Source organism: Leptonotus elevatus, chromosome 1, assembly GCF_054856555.1.
Source record: "Leptonotus elevatus isolate MCC_2025b chromosome 1, RoL_Lele_1.0, whole genome shotgun sequence".
Classification (NCBI taxonomy): Eukaryota; Metazoa; Chordata; class Actinopteri; order Syngnathiformes; family Syngnathidae; genus Leptonotus; species Leptonotus elevatus.
In genome coordinates, this window is record NC_141239.1 from 23,553,969 (window position 1) to 23,570,419 (window position 16,451).

The window sequence follows — 16,451 nt, forward strand, 5'->3', positions numbered from 1 at the left end:
ATTCCAAATAATCACGCCTTACCCACAATTCTTGATTTTGTCCTCTAATTTTCCCCATTCATTCTTAATGGCAGATTCAACATTACACATTTACATAATTTAAAAGTGATATTCAAATCATTGAACTTATTCATTTCACTTTAGGGATGATTATTTGTCCATTCCCTACTTGATTCTCAACACCTTATCCCTTTCTGCTTTTTCCACTACAATTTCTACATTTATTCACCGATTCAAACCGTTCCAACTTTCAACTGTTCAGCGTTTCCCTGCCGACGACTTGAACATTTCTTGATTGATTCAAACCATTTCAACTTCGACATGCTCAGCTATTTCCAGCTCATTGTATATCATTCCATGTCACTTATTATACTTTACATCATTCAATATCATTCCAGATAATTCTTGTTTTTCATTGAACCTTACAGCCTTCACACACAATTTTTTCAGAAATTGTACATTGTCTAGTTGTAATAAAGAGGTTGTTAAAATTATATACAGAATATCACTACAGTTTGGACAATGTTATTGTTTTCAGGGAGTTCACGTGCAAAGCAAAGTGCATCAACCTTTCTATTAGAAATGTTGGAAATCATATTGCCAAAGTTATTTGTTAATATTCCAATTGAATGAAATGCTGAAGATACAATTTATTTATAATTTTTTTTTACATTTATTTGGCTTATTTGTACTGTGTTACGTTTGAAGCAGCACTGCCCAGTTTTCAAAAGTACTGCAGTGCAATACAGTACCTCTCACTTTTATTTCAGCAAAGGTGAGCTTGCCTTGATACGGCAGCATGCTTGATACACGACGTTAACAGATCACGAAGAATGAACGCCTCCTGTCGTTGAACTCCAAATACCTTGGTAATAAGCGAAGTGTGCATTACGTTTGCGCATGTCATGTCGCAATGGGATGGTTTTTTTTGTCTTGTCATTTCCGGTTTTATTTTGAAAGTCTAACTCTCCTCTTGTTTCAGGTCACTTGCCCTTCCTCATGTGGTGTCTGTGTCCGCCCCATTCCTTGATTGTGTCCACCTGTTCCTAATCACTCTCATGTGTTAAATAGTCTGCGTCTTGTCCCTTGTCTTGTTGCTGAAGTGTCACGTCCTGTGCATGGAAGCGTTCCCACAGCTAATATCCACAGCCCTTGCCTTGTCTCGTCTTGCTCTCGTGTTTTTTTTGTATCCAGTTTTTACCTCCTGTTTGGAGCATCTTTTGTTCAGTGGCTTTTCCCTCAGTCAAGAGGTGATTTGTGTTAATTAAACTGCAGCCGTTGAGGCTAACCAAATCCCTGCGCCTGAGTCCTCCCTGCCTCGCCTTGTCAGTACACTTTGACCAGCATAGACCCAGCAGGGAAATGGGAAGCCACGCTGCGGAACCAAAAGGAGCGCCTGTCACATCAAGAGGAGTTCCAGCGCGCCATGGCCACCCAGCTAGGCGATATCTCCGGACAGGTCCAGGAGCTGGTGAGCCATCTGCATAGCTCCGTCGCAACTCCCGTACGGCCGGAACCACCGGCTGGCCCGCCCGCCCCGACCCCATCATTTGCCGGGCTGGGCATGAAACTGGCCGCCCCTGAACGCTACTCGGGAGATCCTGGACAGTGTAAGGCCTTCCTCACTGACTGTGATATCCACTTCCAACATTCTCCACAGGCCTTCCCCACCAACCGATCCCGGGTAGCATTTATCACCTCACACCTGACTGGAAGGGCTCAGCCTGGGTCACCGCTGAATGGGCGCGGGATTCCCCAACCTGCCATACCTTATCCGGGTTCCGGGCTACCCTCCTCCGAGTTTTTGATCCCATCAGCACCGACCGGGAAAAAGCCAGAGAGCTAAGTAACCTCAAGCAAGGCAAGGAGTCCGTAAGCGATTATGCTATACGGCTGAGAGTGGCTGGAACGTCACCGCGCTGTATGATCATTTTTTGAAGGGACTGGCCATGCAGATTCAAGAGCTCTTGGTGCCCATAGACTTGCAGCCGGATCTGGACTCTCTTATCGCTCTTGCCATCCGCACCGACCATCGGAGGTGGGAGCTTGTCCCGGCTGGTGGGCCCCAAAGAAGACCAATGCCGGGGATCCTCCTGCGACCGCAATCTACGGGAGCGCCACAGTCTCCTCCTTCCCCGGCACTGAACTTACATGCGTTTCAAGGACGTGAGGACAAACCCATGCAGCTGGGCAGAGCCCGACTTTTTCCAGAGGAACGACAGCGGCGCCGCCAGGAAGGCCGGTGCTACTACTGCGGAGAACCTGGACATCTCATTGCTGCATGCCCTGCTAAGCAAGCTACCCCGGTGAGGTCACGCTCTGCTTCGGGAACCGAGGCACGCAAACTCACACCGGTTCTCATCAACCACAACGCCACCACCACTGCATTGCACGCACTCATAGACTCGGGCTGATAAAAGCCTTATGGACTGGGGACTCGTGAGACTTTTAAAGGCACAAACCATACCACTGAACACACCCATTAATGGCAGGGAACTGTTTGTTGTATCTTGTGTCACGGAACTACTTAAAATGTGCATAGGGGAGCATAAAGAATACCTTTGATTCTACATGTTCCAGTCCCCATCTCACACCCTGGTTTTTGGTCATGCCTGGTTGTGCAAGCGCAACCCACGTGTAGACTGGCTCTCTGGATAGGTTATGGACTGGGGAAGGGACTGCATTGATCATGGGGCGGGCAAGCCGGCTGACAGTATGAACTCTGCTGCTGTTAACCTTGTGTCCCTCCACAGACAATGAATACTCGGTTCCATCATGCTATCATCACCTCCGCGAGGTCTTCAACAAAACCAAAGCCCTGTCTCTTCCACCAGATCGGGACTATGATTGTGCCATCGACCTGATCCCAGGGTCCACTATTCCCAAAGGTCGATTGTAGTTGCAAAGCTTTGAATATAGACACATCCTTGAAGACCGGACTTTTTCGGCCCTCCTCGTCTCCGGCTGCGGCTGGATTTTTTCTTTGTTGACAAGGACAGATCGCTAAGACCATGCGTGGACTACAGCTCGCTAAATGACATCACCGTAAAAAAAACATTACACCCTTCCCTTGATGTCAACCGTGTTCGATCAGCTGCAACAAGCAAAAGTATTCACCAAACTAGACCTCCGAAACGCTTGCCACCTAGTCAGGATCAGGGAAGGGGACGAGTAGAAAACGGGCTTCAACATTCCTCGTGGACACTATGAATACCTGGTTGTGCCCTTCGGTCTCACCAATGCACCTGCGGTTTTTCAGGCCATAAAAGACTTTGACTATTTTGTGTATGTATATCTAGATGACATCCTGATATACTCTCCTGACCTAGCCACTCACCAGAATCATGTCACTCAAGTACTCCAACGGCTGCTAGACCACAAGCTGTATGTCAAGGCCGTTAACGCCATCTCCTTCCTGGGGTTCGTGTTGGCTCCAAGAAGGGTACAAATGGAGGCCAACAAGGTTAGTGCAGTAAAGGATTGGCCTACTCCTGAGTCCCGTAAAAAGGGGGGGTTAATGTCATGTCGCAAGGGGGTGGTTTTGGGTTTTTTGGCTTGTCATTTCCGGTTTTATTTTGAAAGTCTAACTCTCCTCTGATTTCAGCTCACTTGCCCTTCCTCATGTGGTGTCTGTGTCCGCCCCATTCCTTGATTGTGTCCACCTGTTCCCAATCACTCTCATGTGTTAAATAGTCTGCGTCTCCCTTGTCTTGTTGCCAAAGTGTCACGTCCTGTGCATGGAAGCGTTCCCACAGCTAATATCCACAGCCCTTGCCTTGTCTAGTCTTGCTCTCGTGGTTTTTTTGTATCCAGTTTTGAGTGCCTTGTTTTTTTTTCCTCCTGTTTGGAGTGTCTTTTGTTCAGCGATTTCGTATTTACCGTTAAGTGATGTTTCGTTGAATCCCACCTTTCTTTGTGCACTGACCCCACCATCATTAGCCTTTCTGGCTGTTCGTTGGATGGAAAAGACGTTAGTCATTTTAACGTAATCGCTGATTGCCCAAAATGTCATTTATGCGCTTATTGTAGATTACACCTGTCAAAAAATGTTCTTCCCCTCCAGTTTTTCAGAGCCAGACCTATATTATAAGTTATAAATATATATTTTAAATTAATGCACATTTTAAAAAATCTACCTCCACTGTACATCCCATTCTTTGACTTTTCCGACTTGGAAGAAAAATTCAGCGAGCTGTAAGGTGTCAAAGTGAATTCTCATTATTTGTCAAAGATGTTAACGTTACCCATTAAGGCCTGTAAATTGGTCAAAGGCTATGATAAAACCCAGTAAAACAACCTGATAGAAATGGAATTCACACAGCACAGAAGCAAAATTAAGACAAGTTGACCAACTTTAATATGTACATGTTCTTTTTAGAATGGCACTGAAACTCCAGCAACCGCATACAGTAGCTTCACCATTCATTTTGAGTGGGGAAATGGCACATTCAGAGTTTTGGATGTGTCGTAAAGAGCCAACAGAACCTTCATGAACAAATTGCAATGACAACAGTGCAAAGCCAAATGTAAGCATTTGAGGGTCTCACATTTGTGTCAGGATGGGGGGATGGGGACTCACAAGGTGAGTACACTGCTAATAAAACCCAACAACAGTTAATGTGACAAAAACACCAACAAAAAGACGTCCGTTCACTTCCATTTGGCAGCTGGTTCTGGGTTCGATCGGCAGTGTCTCGCTTTCACTCTCTCACTCTCTCACACACTGCAAATACAGACCTTTTCACAATCATGTCACATGTACTTCTGGGCGGCAAAAACTCCAATGATACCCTTCACGTGGAATGGCTAGCGTTCTGTAAAGCTGATGTTAGCTAGCAGCTCAAAGACAACCGAACCAAAGATTCTATACATACATTTAAGAAAATGCCTTAACTATTTATGACATCCATTCACTTTATCCTTCTTTTGGAAAAATATGTGATTTTTTATTTTTGAAGTAAATTGGTAGGGGGGGGGGGGTACATACATATGGTGGTGCAATCCCAAAATTTGTCAGTCGTTTTCAGTTAAAGTCAGTGATAGTCAATAGCCACCCAGAAGTACCCTGGCGCTTATAGTTTACAAACATTGTGAAAAGGTCTATAGCCTACTACAAGGACGCAAGTATTGGGGCGCACCTTAGTTTCTCATAAATGTAAATTAATTCGGCCATTCCTATAGGGCTTGTCCTCATTAGATGCCCAGGTGAGCTGGAACCCACCCGAGTTGACAATGGGCGAGAGGCAGGTACACCTCAGTCACAATTCTCAAACAAGATCCTTGCTGAACAGTTTAGATGACGTTTCAATTCCAGCATGGCCAAGCAAAGCCCGCAAAGGCACACGGGAATGCGATCCTACAACGGATATGCTTTCCCCAATACTTTTGTCCACGTAATTGTGTATGCTGCAGTACAAAACATGCACATATGTAGATATAAACACATGGTTTTTCTTTTCTCATTAAATGCACTTCTGTGTTCCGAACTCTTTGCTTTGAAAATGAAGAAGGTTCAACGACTGAAACGTCCCCGGCGTTCTAAGACGAGTTCCACACATGTCCGTCCTGGCTAAACTCAAGAAGATTTGATGGCCGCACCGCTCTGGCTTCCTTCGCCACTTCTCTCAAGAGTGAGTTCTTCAGTGTTTGCTGTTTTGTGTCCATTTATCATCTCACAGGTGTGTGCTGTCTTGGGTATCGAACCTGTGGCTCTCTGCGAGTCCGGCGCTGCACTTCCTGCCGCTCCCTTGATTGGGTACGAGTGAGAGAGGGTCTGGCCTGATGAGGTACCTACGGATGGTAAGAATATTGTAACTTTTGATAGATCGATATGTTTTTTCCGGGACCGATGACGATTTTTAGTAGTCAAGGAGGCCGATAACTGATATTTCAAGCCACTATTCATTTACAGTAAAAGAGAAAATATTAGCGTCAAAATGTTTAAAAAAATAAATATATACTTTTTTTTTTTTTTTAACATAAAAGAATAGACAGCTTTGTTTAAAAATTACAACAAAACTTGCAGGGAGTTTCCAACGTCATCAGCATTTTTTAAGCTAAATTAAAAACTAAGCAAGTTCTCTAAGGTTTTCTATTGGAAATAAAGTTTTCCAAAATGTCAACATTATTTCTTAATTTTTATTCATTTTGTAATTTTACAATGTAAAAGAATAGGAAGTTCCCAGTGTCAGTCAGCATCATCTATTATTAAGTGGAAATTTAAATAAAAGCATGAATGAAAAGTTCCATGTATCCTAAAAAAATGCATGCGAAATTGCAAACGTAGCTAAATTTGTTTTTTTGTCAGGGTTCGTAAAAAGTTTCAAAAGATCTTCGCAGGCAGTGAAAAATGGTCTGAATATTTTCGAAATGTGTTTATGACGAGTAAAAACTGTCTGTGAATATATTAAAAATCCTGATGATAAATTCTAAATTAGCTACGTTCACAAGTATTCACCGCTCAGGGAGATACCAGCTTTATCGCCCTTCAGATTTGTAAAAAGACCAATGCAGATATTTGTCAAAATGACAAATATCGGCGCCGATAATTGGCCCGGCTGATAATTGGTCTATCCCTAATTGTAACCTTGCCAGCAAGCTGAATTCTCGTGGCATTTGTCACAAACACCATGATAATCCATCTTGTACTGCTTCCCGCTGATCCGTTCACAACCGACCTTTTATAGGACGGACCAATCAGGCATTCTTTAGGGCGGGACATGAAGCTGACGAAATCAGGAAACCTGAAGCCGTGACTTCAATGAACAATGAACCAAACGACACTGGTGGAATGCATGGATGCTGCAATTAATTCAGTTTTTGCGGTATTACTCAGTTTCCTTTTTGAAGAACAGCGAGAGGCGCTTCGTGCATTTTTAGCTGGTAAAGATGTTCAACCTGGCTATTACCAGGTTAAGAATATTGTCTGGGTACTTCTAATTGAATTTCAATGGGGAATCTATTGCCAACTGTAATTATCACTGGAGGCAGTAGAGGCCGCTGTTGTATTGGTGAACGTGAAAAACCTTTTTTTTTGTTTGGCTGACATGTTATTAACATTTCTTTTGATTATTTGTATCCAAAATGTTTGCTCTCTAGCACGCCTGCCCACCTATAAAGTATGAAATTAAACTAAGTCAATCTTTTGTTAGCTGTCTATTTTTTAAAATGTTTTTTTGAGTGGTCCTTATTGCCCTTCTGCCACTAATGGCACAACAACCCCGCAGTTTATCCGCCCATGATATGATAAGCTTGGCTTCTGAAAGTCCATGGCTACTTTCAAGAATTTGAGTCTGCAACACTGTCATGCAGAGGCACTATCATGCAGTAACACTGATATTCCTCACGGGTGCGATATTCTTGCTAAAGCTCAGCCAGAGCTGCACCTCATGCAGAGTCGCCAGCGTGTCGTCTGTCGTTCCTGTACTCACACAACATCGTGTAGCTCCAGCCTGGTGTCTGGAGAGGGGTTGATAAGGATGTAAGACAGTCTGTTGCCTTGGTCTGTCATGCCATCTGAAACAGGAAAAAAAAAGACCCAGGTGAAGTGGGAAATGAAGCGGATACAGGCAGTGGGAAATCCACTCACACACTGAATAAGGGCTAAGGAAGAGAAGGAAGAATGTCTCGATATAGGAAGAGCGCTACTCAAAGTGCTGCAGACTTACTGAAACCAGTGGGAGAAAGACCCAAATGCTTCATCCTGGTCTTCACAAGGGCATTGAGTTCCTGCCTCTCGGATCGCCGGAAGAGAGTAAGCCTCTGCTGGCTGATCCTTTCGGCGGCGCTGCCGGCGCCGCCCTTGGCCCCGCCTGAGCTCCGGCCCCCCTTTCTGCTCAGACGGCGCGCCCACTGCATGCTTTTCCTGCGGAGCAGCGGGTGGTCCGAGGAGTGGGCCGAGGTCGAGACGGGTTCGGAGGAGGTAGAGTTGCGATGAGCGCCACTTCGGGACAGCAAGGGCTCCCTGGGTTCTCTGGTGTCCTCGTAGTCTTCCACTGTGATGGATACCTGCGACTGATATGTAATCGCATTACATACGGCACGAGACGCACCTTTTGTTTCCGTCCCATTTCATTCCTGATGCAAGGCTGGCCTAAGCTGTTCACAGCTGACCTCGGAAACCGGAAGCTTGTGGGCTTCTGTTCTGTAGATGCCAATAGGAATATCCCCCGTGGAGGAGCACAGCTTCTGGTAGAGTCTTCCGTACGTCCGTATCCACAAGTCGTCCTCTGTGATCTTCATCTGGAAGGCAAAACATTTGCACGTCTTGGTCTGATTCACCTGTGACCGCTCGGCCATCAAATTGTGCTTGCTCTTACAGCGCAGAGGAACCCTGAACCGGGCATGGAGTCGAGGCCCAGCAGCAGCCTGGTGATGGAGATCATGTAATCCTTGACAAACGACTGTCCGAAGGGAGGCAACGTTAACCGGATGGGATTTGAAGTCTTAATGAGTTGGTAAGAGATTGTGTGATGTGTTCTCTTTACCTGGTAGAGGAGTGTGTCGAGCATGCTAACACTGAAGACTTTGCCTGCTGCAAAGGGCAAGCGGAACATAAACACCAGGTTGGATCCTCTCTCCCTTTCCTTCTGCAAGTAACGTGCGCACACACAAACACATGCAAACACGTTTCCTGCTTAAACTCGATCTTGATCAGAATTGACCATTTTGTGGATCTGCATTTGCTTGATAACTATCCACAATTGTGCCTTTGCCTGCAGATGTGTACACAGTAAATTCCGTAGAGTAAATGTGACTATTTAGAGTGGGACCAAATATATTAAATTAAATATTTACACATGGAAGACAGTAAGATAAAGAATTTAAGTCACTCAAGGGTTCAGGAACAAACTCACGACCTTCAGCTTGGGAGACTGCCACACTACCACCTGAGCTATGCCCCTCCTACTGTTTGCTTATCTCCCCCAAATTTGGTCTCTTGGAGTTAGGAAGATTCCAGCCGACGAGCGATGTACCAACACACAACAGGGAGTAGATCAGCTGTTTCCCAAGCGGAAGGTCGTGAGTTTGTTCCTCAACCCTTGAGTGACTTTTATTATTATTTTCTTTATTTTACTCTCTTCCAAGTGCAAACATTACTCTAAAACCGAGTCTATTTGGCCCCACTCTAAATGGTCAAGTTGACTCTACAGAATTTTACTGCGCATGTGCAGACTTCTACAACACATGGCACCACATTAGTTCAAGTCACATTTACCTTTTCGAGCTTGGACAGAGCTTGAGAATAGTGGTCTTTGACTTTAAACTGCATGAAGCGCATGTTGGCCGGGTGTGTGAGCTCAGTGATGATACCCAGTGCCGGGAACAGTCTGGACGCATGGAGACAGAGTTGGCGACAGTCAGAAACATTGTCGAACTGGAGCCGGCATCAGGTGGATGAGACAGACCTGAAGAGGGTCTGGACGTTGACGATGGTCTTTGCGTCGGCCATGTAGTCCTCCTCCGCAATCATGGAGCTCTCCTTGTCTACTACCACCATAGTGTCGGCAAACGTGACTCCACACCGCAATAAGCTGTCTAAACTGTTGGAAGAGCAAAATCTGCAATGAAAGGCAGAATGTAGCTGGTCTTCCTGCTGTCAACGTCATACGTCCTGCCACAAAGGCACCGCGATCTAACTCATACCTGAACAGTTTCACAGGTGCCACTATTTGACTCCGAGGGACTAATATGTCTGACATCTGTGCCACTTTATGTCTCCTAGGCGCCATAAGCTGTCACATAGGGAGTACTATCTGACTCATAGGTAAAAAGCGAGACCTCACAATATCTGTCGTAAGGTGCCACTAATGTCACAAGTGCGCCACTATCGGTTGCATAGGGGCTTCTGTCACCGCAGGGCGTTCGGGTATGGGGAGTGGGGGTAGGGGCTTTCACAGGAACCGTCCTCTCAGCCGGCCCGCTTGTGGCTGTGTCTCCACTGCGGAGTACGACCCATTTCGCGACCTCGCGAGTTTCGATCGACACGTGATCGCCTTGCGACGGTTTCTGTGACGTCACCCAAGCACGGCGCCACAAAAATCTGAAAAATGAGGAAAGAGGAAAAACTTGTGGCGGTAGCCGTTTTTTTCCTTCTTTTTGGAGGCGTGGATAGATGGTTTGAGTGAGAGGAGACGGCGTCGAGATGAAGAATTTGAAAAGGCTAACCGTAGGGTGGAATGAAAATAGGCAAAGGATTATTAAGAGAATTGTTTTGGTGGAAGAGACTTAAGCCGAGAATGCATCATCGTCGCGCATGAAGGTAAGATCATTTTTTATACTAAATAATTTTTAGCCAATCAGCACGAAAGCCCAATCGGGAGTTTATCGGGCCGGCGGAGTACCTACCCTCGAGTAGGACCTTCTCTCGTCCCCGTAAGTTCCTGTAAATGTAGTCCGGTTGGGAAGGCTCCTGTAGCGCACATACGGGGCTGGCCCTGTAAAGTTCCGCCGGTGGAAACGCGGCTCATGTGTCACATAGGTCCCACTCTATGTCAAATAGCTCCACTATGTCATTCATAGGTGCCATTGTCCCCTGGGGGCCACTTTGCGATCATAGGGGCGCCACTAATAGATGAACACTGACCCAAGGTGCCAGAAAGTGTCACCTTTGAGGCAGATCTGTCACAAAAAGTTCAGTATTCTCTCATATGTAACTTGTAAAGGTTGTACTTTATGCTTCAAAGGTGCCAATTTCTAATACATTGCTTTTACTTTCTAACCTGCACCATTATCTAGTGTGTGGACAGTGTTGTGTTTGTAACTAAAAAATAGTAACTAGTTAGTCACTAGTTACTTCATAAAAAAAATAAACTCAATAACTCTGATGATTACTTAAACAAAAAATGTATGGGTTACTAAAAGTAACTCTTTAGTTACTTAAAAAAAAAAAGAACATACACTGTTCCTTTATGCTCAACTAAAGTAAAGTAAGGAGCGTATTTCCACGTCGAAAAACTCGTCTTGCGCTCGCCTTGACTCTCCATGAGAAAAATCTGATACCCGCCCACTGCGTCTTCTTCGTTAGTACGGCGGCGGCAATCCATTGTAAACAGGAAGTAGTACAGGACACAGCAGCCGTTCATTTACTATTTAATTCTGAACCACTTATCTTCACGAGTGTCGCACAATTAAATGATTAAATTAAATAATTTATCAAGTAACTGACTAACACACTATACTGTAAATGTAACCGAGTTACTGTATTTAAAAAGTAATGCATTAGAGTATTAGTTATTGCAGTGACGTGCGGTCAGGATAGGCAAGGTAGGCACTGCCTACCCCAGAATGAAATGAAAGTTAAAACCGTTTGCCTTTTTCTATTTATTTTTTTATTATTTCTTTCATTTCAGAAAGCCTGCACTACCTTCAGGTCCAAAAGTGACAACATTTGGTGATTGTCCGTTTTTCGTTGCGCGGCAAAGTGCACTGCAACGTCTACTGTGGCTGTGACGGTGGCCCAGAACTTTAGCTGAGTGGCAAGTGTTGAGCTGCCGCACCGGAGGCGACAGGTATGAAGCTCGAAGTAAAAAAGAAAAAAGATTGTGGAGCAAAAAAATGTAAGGTTGCAAAAGAGAGTCATGTTTTTTGTGTTTTATTTTCTACCCATACAAAGGAGGCATATGTTAAAATAGTTTGAATGTATGGCATCTTGTATCAAGTATCTCGAGGCCAGGCTGATTGTCCTCTTTTTTGGAAATGAAAATATGGTCACCCTAGGATACGTTGTACACTCGCCTGCCGACACACAAATTTGTAATTGGTGTGTGCGTCTCAGTTTGCGACTGCCTGCCTACCCAAACCTAGAGCTCACTGCACGTCACTGAGTTATTGTAAAACGTAACTAAGTTACAGTAATGTGTTACTAGCAACTAGTTACTGCCCAACACTGTAAGGATGCCCCCCCCCCCCCGAAAAAAAAGAAAAAGAGTATTTTTCACAGGATTTTACAGCAGATGACCCAAGGTTTTCTGTGATGAATCATAAAATTTGACATGACCTTTGATGTGCCTTACTTGTCCATAGAGCCCACTGTGTAGAAAACCATGGGGAACCAGCAAATTGCCTCCAGGAAGTCTGCCTCAGGTCTAGCCCAATCAAAACAAAAACATGTCAGTTTCACTTCAGTGATGCAAACACATGCGCCTTCCCAATTCAATTAAAGTTAGCACAGCACTACTCTTGAGTGACTCATCATTTTATTGCATTTTTGCCCAGCTATTTTTGTACTGTACTAGCCACAAAACGCAGCATTGTGGAGCACAGTGACCTGAAAGCATTCAGCATTTCACAAATCATGTTTACTGTGGCCAAAAATAGCTCGCTTATTCTCCCCCACTGGAGAAGACCACGTTTTACTACCCTGCGCAACAAAGATTTATAGTATGGCGGTTATGTTCACGGCAGCCTTTCTGAGAAGCATTACATATCCTTTTTGCTTACAAAAATAACCACCAAATGAAGAAGACCATCTCACATGCTCTCCAGAAGCAGTACGATGGGATTCAGCTCCTTTCTGGGCCGGTAGTAGGCCCGAAGAGGTACGATGAAATTGTACAGGCCGTTCCCTGCCGTCTCTGCTGACACAATGATCAGTTTGTTTTTGAAGCCGTAGGCGCGGGCATCTTCAAATGGGGTATGGTGACAAGCCTGTTGGAGGAGGAGAGCGGCCATGTTGTCTCTGCCAGCCCAGTAAAAATGGATCTTTGGTGTCTATAACCGTCAATGGCAGCGAATGACTTAAAGTGCTGACCTTGTCCATGCGTAGGCAGCAAAAGGGCATCTTTTCTTGGAGAAGGTGGCAAAGAGCAGGAGAGCTCCCAATGTACGGGGAGTTGAGCGGGTAGCCCTTCACCCATCTGCTTCGCACAGTCGCACGGTTACCCTTGAACAACTGCGATGAACTCAAACCGCATATTGCAAATACTCACTCGCAGTGTCGACCCCACCAGTGGGCACTCTCATCTTTGTCGCTGTCGTCCTTGCTCTCTTCCCCGCCTTCGTCCTCCGACTGGTCTCCCAGCAGGTCAAAAGTAGGGTTGCTCACGCCGTCCACCAACTCCAGGACGGGTGCGATGCTGTGCCTCCTCTCCTCGGCGGAGTCACTCAGGGCGGGCAAGGCCAAAGTGTTGGCCCCGCTCATCTCCGTCCTGGAGCTGCTTCGACTTCCTCTCCCGCTGCCAGGCCCTGCGCTCCCCGGGTCTGGACCTTCGGGGCTGCTGTCACTGGAGTCCTGAAGGTCGATCGCTACTGTGCCTGAGCGAGACAGAATGTCACAGTGATTAATCGGGGTGTGGTGAACTGAACAATTCAACTGTACACCACCAGAGGGTGTGTTTGTGAAACGGTCACACTTCCTGGGGTAAGCTAGGTTTACAGCAGTGGTGTTCAAACCACGGCCTGGCCATTTGCAGCCGGCTATTCATTTTTTAGTGGCCCACGGCATAACAAGTTTGTAAGAACACCTTTAGTTTCATTTCAAATCAAGATTTTCTATGGGAGACTATACTTCAAAATACTCCCAAAAAGATGTGCCATTGATTGCAAGCAATATTTCTTAATTAGCACACAAAAAAAAGTAGTTTTCTTAACAAATTTGCTAAAGAACATTTTGTACAAATAAGTAGACCCCGAGAAAAACAACTTGTTCATTCCCGGCCTAGCAGACATGTTGCTATCCATAACAGTCATGGAGGTCATAGAAAATAATTTGTTGTGGGATGTATTTTTTATTTTTTTTGCAGTAGTTAATTTGATTAAACTGATGATTTTGTAATCTATGCATTCTATTAGAAACCTTATTTTCCTGTTGTTATGCACATATTCTACAGAAAACATGTCAACAATTTTTATTTTTTATTTTTTTTTGCTCTTTGAGATATTGAATAAAGTCTTGGGTATAATGTACTCATATATGTTGAGCACTGTATATATACATATAAAAATGACATTTGACATGGCCAGAAAGGTTGGTTAAAAAATAAAAATAAAATAAAAAATAGGGTGGAGATACGCAAAGAGACGGTGTGGAAAAAATAGGTGCCACTACTACAAATAATTAATATATGGAGAGCTATTCTAAATATACGACGACAGAAATAAGTTATTTACGACTAACACAATTACTCTTCAAAACACTTTGGTGACTAAATCAAATCCAATTTTACCGTAAAAGCTTTCAACAGTTTTACTCTTGCTTTGGTTCTGAATGTTGAGATGGGATTCGGCTGCTCTTCAGTGCAGGCGCGTATTTAATTTATTGCAATACAGGGCTGTGGGCCACCACACAATTGGGAACAACCCTGAATTATTTTTTAAGTGAATCCAATTCCCCAGAAAATAAAAAAAAAGATATAATTGCTTACTTGATTGGTTTTAGTATGTTTAATACATTTAATTTGCATCCTTCCATTTTTCTGTATACCGACCTCAAACCAATACATTTGGACACCCCTGCTTTAGAGTGTCTCATAGGTTTAAAGGTCGGCCTCATAGGGTGGTGCTTCTTTCTAACACTTTCTCACTCTTGTCGAACAACAGCAATCTCGTACCTTACATAAACACTCCAAAAAAAAGAGTGCAAAATGGGGATCAACTGTACATGTTCTTCTTTTTATACTTGTATGTGCAACAGTACTTTAACTACTAACTTGGACGACGATCCAGTCAACAGAAACTATCAATAGAAAGCAAATGAGTAAATATATAGCAAGCCTGGCTGACTTACCCATGCTGGCAATAATGCTGTGCACTGGCAGGCGCGTGAGTCCGTGGTAAATGCTCTGGTGAACCCCCCTGGCGTTGCTCCCCGCACTGCCCCACGACGGCTCCCTCTGTCCACGGACAAACGCCGAGTTCTCCTCTTTGGAGATGTTGATGTAAAAGCAAATGTCAGAGGCTCCCATGATATGACAAGGGCCGGGGTTCAGCAGGATGTTGCTGGTGTCCAGCCGGCGTACGCCGATCAAACACACTCCATACCTGATGCCATGGAAAGAGTTCATTAAGCTCTGAGCTACATTCATTGAGTGGGACTTGGACTGTCACTTACTTCTTGTGAGCATGAAAGGAGGCGAAGGTGAAACTCTTGCCCTGGTATTCCCCGAAGAATTTGCTCTCCTCCAGACGAATGTGGTGCACCTCATTGGCTGAGCAGCGGCGGTAGGTTCGATGCCACTGGTCGGCAGCGCAGGCGCCGCCTTCCCTGTAAGACAGAGAAGAGGATTGATTGGCCGTGACCTTTTTAAGAGTTTAACACAAAGCTTCCAGCACCACGACAGTCATCAGAAGGATTTTTCACCCAAGGCTGGAGAATTCATGTCTTACGTCTCCGTCACAGCAGTCTGATCAATAATTCAATCAGTACACGGGAAAGGACGGGCAGCCTGTCAGAATAACGGAGCCCACGTGCACATAGAACATAGTTAAGTGGACAGCCGTGTTCTCAGGGGTATACGGTCGGCTTTAGATGCGGAGGCCACCGAGGTGATAACAGGAAGCTGTGGGGGCAGTGTGAACGTGGGTGGCCCGCGGCAATAAAAAAGAAGCCTTCGAAACAAGTGTTAAAGCGACTTTGCAGTCGGACAAACATTGATTCATTCAATTCATTACAACCTGGTCATGCATCATTGCCTCAGCCACAAATCCACAAATTAGGATTCAAATGTATATATACTAGAGCTGTCAAACGATTTTTTTTTAAATCAGATTAATCACGTCTTAGAATTTTGATTAATCACGATTAATCGCTAAATAATAAATCACTTTTTTATCAAAAAAAATTCCCCGCCAAATTTGATAATTATGATAATTATGATTTGATAATTATGTGTTAATTCTTCTTTTTAATGTTATGAAGACGTCTTCAACATCTTTTGACCCACTGCACACGCTCATCCTCCTTTTTTCCTAATCAGTTAATTACTTGCATAATTTAAAATGGGGAAAAATGACCCCAATATTTTGACATGAACAAATATTCTAAATGTGATACGCAAACATTCATTAAATGCTTTACTTTAATGCATGAAATTATGTTTATTGCTCACACACAACCTGTGCTACCTTAAACGTCGCCATCCGCTGTCACGCTAAAAGATAATCTAAGGTTAAAATTAAAAGTGCGATTAATCTGCGTTAATTCATGATTATTGCGTTTGTGATTAATTAATCAGTTAACACTTTAACTTTGACAGCACTAATATTTACACTCACTGGCCACAACAATAGGTACCCCGGGTCTACACTATCTGAGGAGAACATTCTTACAGAGAGGTACATATTGTTGAATTATTCGTATAAAAAAAATGGAATGTGAATATGTAGCAACAAATATTACCTGTTAAGGGCTTGAAAAGCTCCTCCACGTTGCTTAAAGGCCTCCTGGGGTGCAGTTCTGAAAAACACCAAGAAAAAGTTAATCTCAAATAAATGGTGAATGGAGCTGATCATTT

The 16,451-nt window shown here is 44.3% G+C and overlaps 1 protein-coding gene across 3 annotated transcripts in view; it reads right to left on the reverse strand.

Annotated features, from left to right (window-relative positions):
• Positions 1-4,339: 4,339 nt before the first annotated feature.
• kcnt2b (potassium sodium-activated channel subfamily T member 2b) overlaps positions 4,340-16,451 on the reverse strand; it is a 58,517-nt gene continuing 46,405 nt past the window's right edge. For 2 of the 3 annotated variants that reach the window (XM_086085894.1, XM_086085910.1), the window contains 15 exons: positions 16,337-16,393; positions 15,050-15,202; positions 14,726-14,979; positions 12,930-13,254; positions 12,752-12,857; positions 12,476-12,648; positions 12,015-12,086; positions 9,408-9,542; positions 9,218-9,329; positions 8,487-8,588; positions 8,319-8,402; positions 8,113-8,241; positions 7,668-8,013; positions 7,431-7,515; positions 4,340-5,790 (listed from right to left, as the gene is read on the reverse strand). In XM_086085894.1, coding sequence (XP_085942020.1) covers positions 5,673-5,790; positions 7,431-7,515; positions 7,668-8,013; positions 8,113-8,241; positions 8,319-8,402; positions 8,487-8,588; positions 9,218-9,329; positions 9,408-9,542; positions 12,015-12,086; positions 12,476-12,648; positions 12,752-12,857; positions 12,930-13,254; positions 14,726-14,979; positions 15,050-15,202; positions 16,337-16,393 — 2,251 coding nt within the window. In that variant the 3' untranslated portion in view covers positions 4,340-5,672. The remainder of the gene's footprint in view (positions 5,791-7,430; positions 7,516-7,667; positions 8,014-8,112; positions 8,242-8,318; positions 8,403-8,486; positions 8,589-9,217; positions 9,330-9,407; positions 9,543-12,014; positions 12,087-12,475; positions 12,649-12,751; positions 12,858-12,929; positions 13,255-14,725; positions 14,980-15,049; positions 15,203-16,336; positions 16,394-16,451) is intronic. The other variant, XM_086085901.1, reaches the window with a different exon arrangement.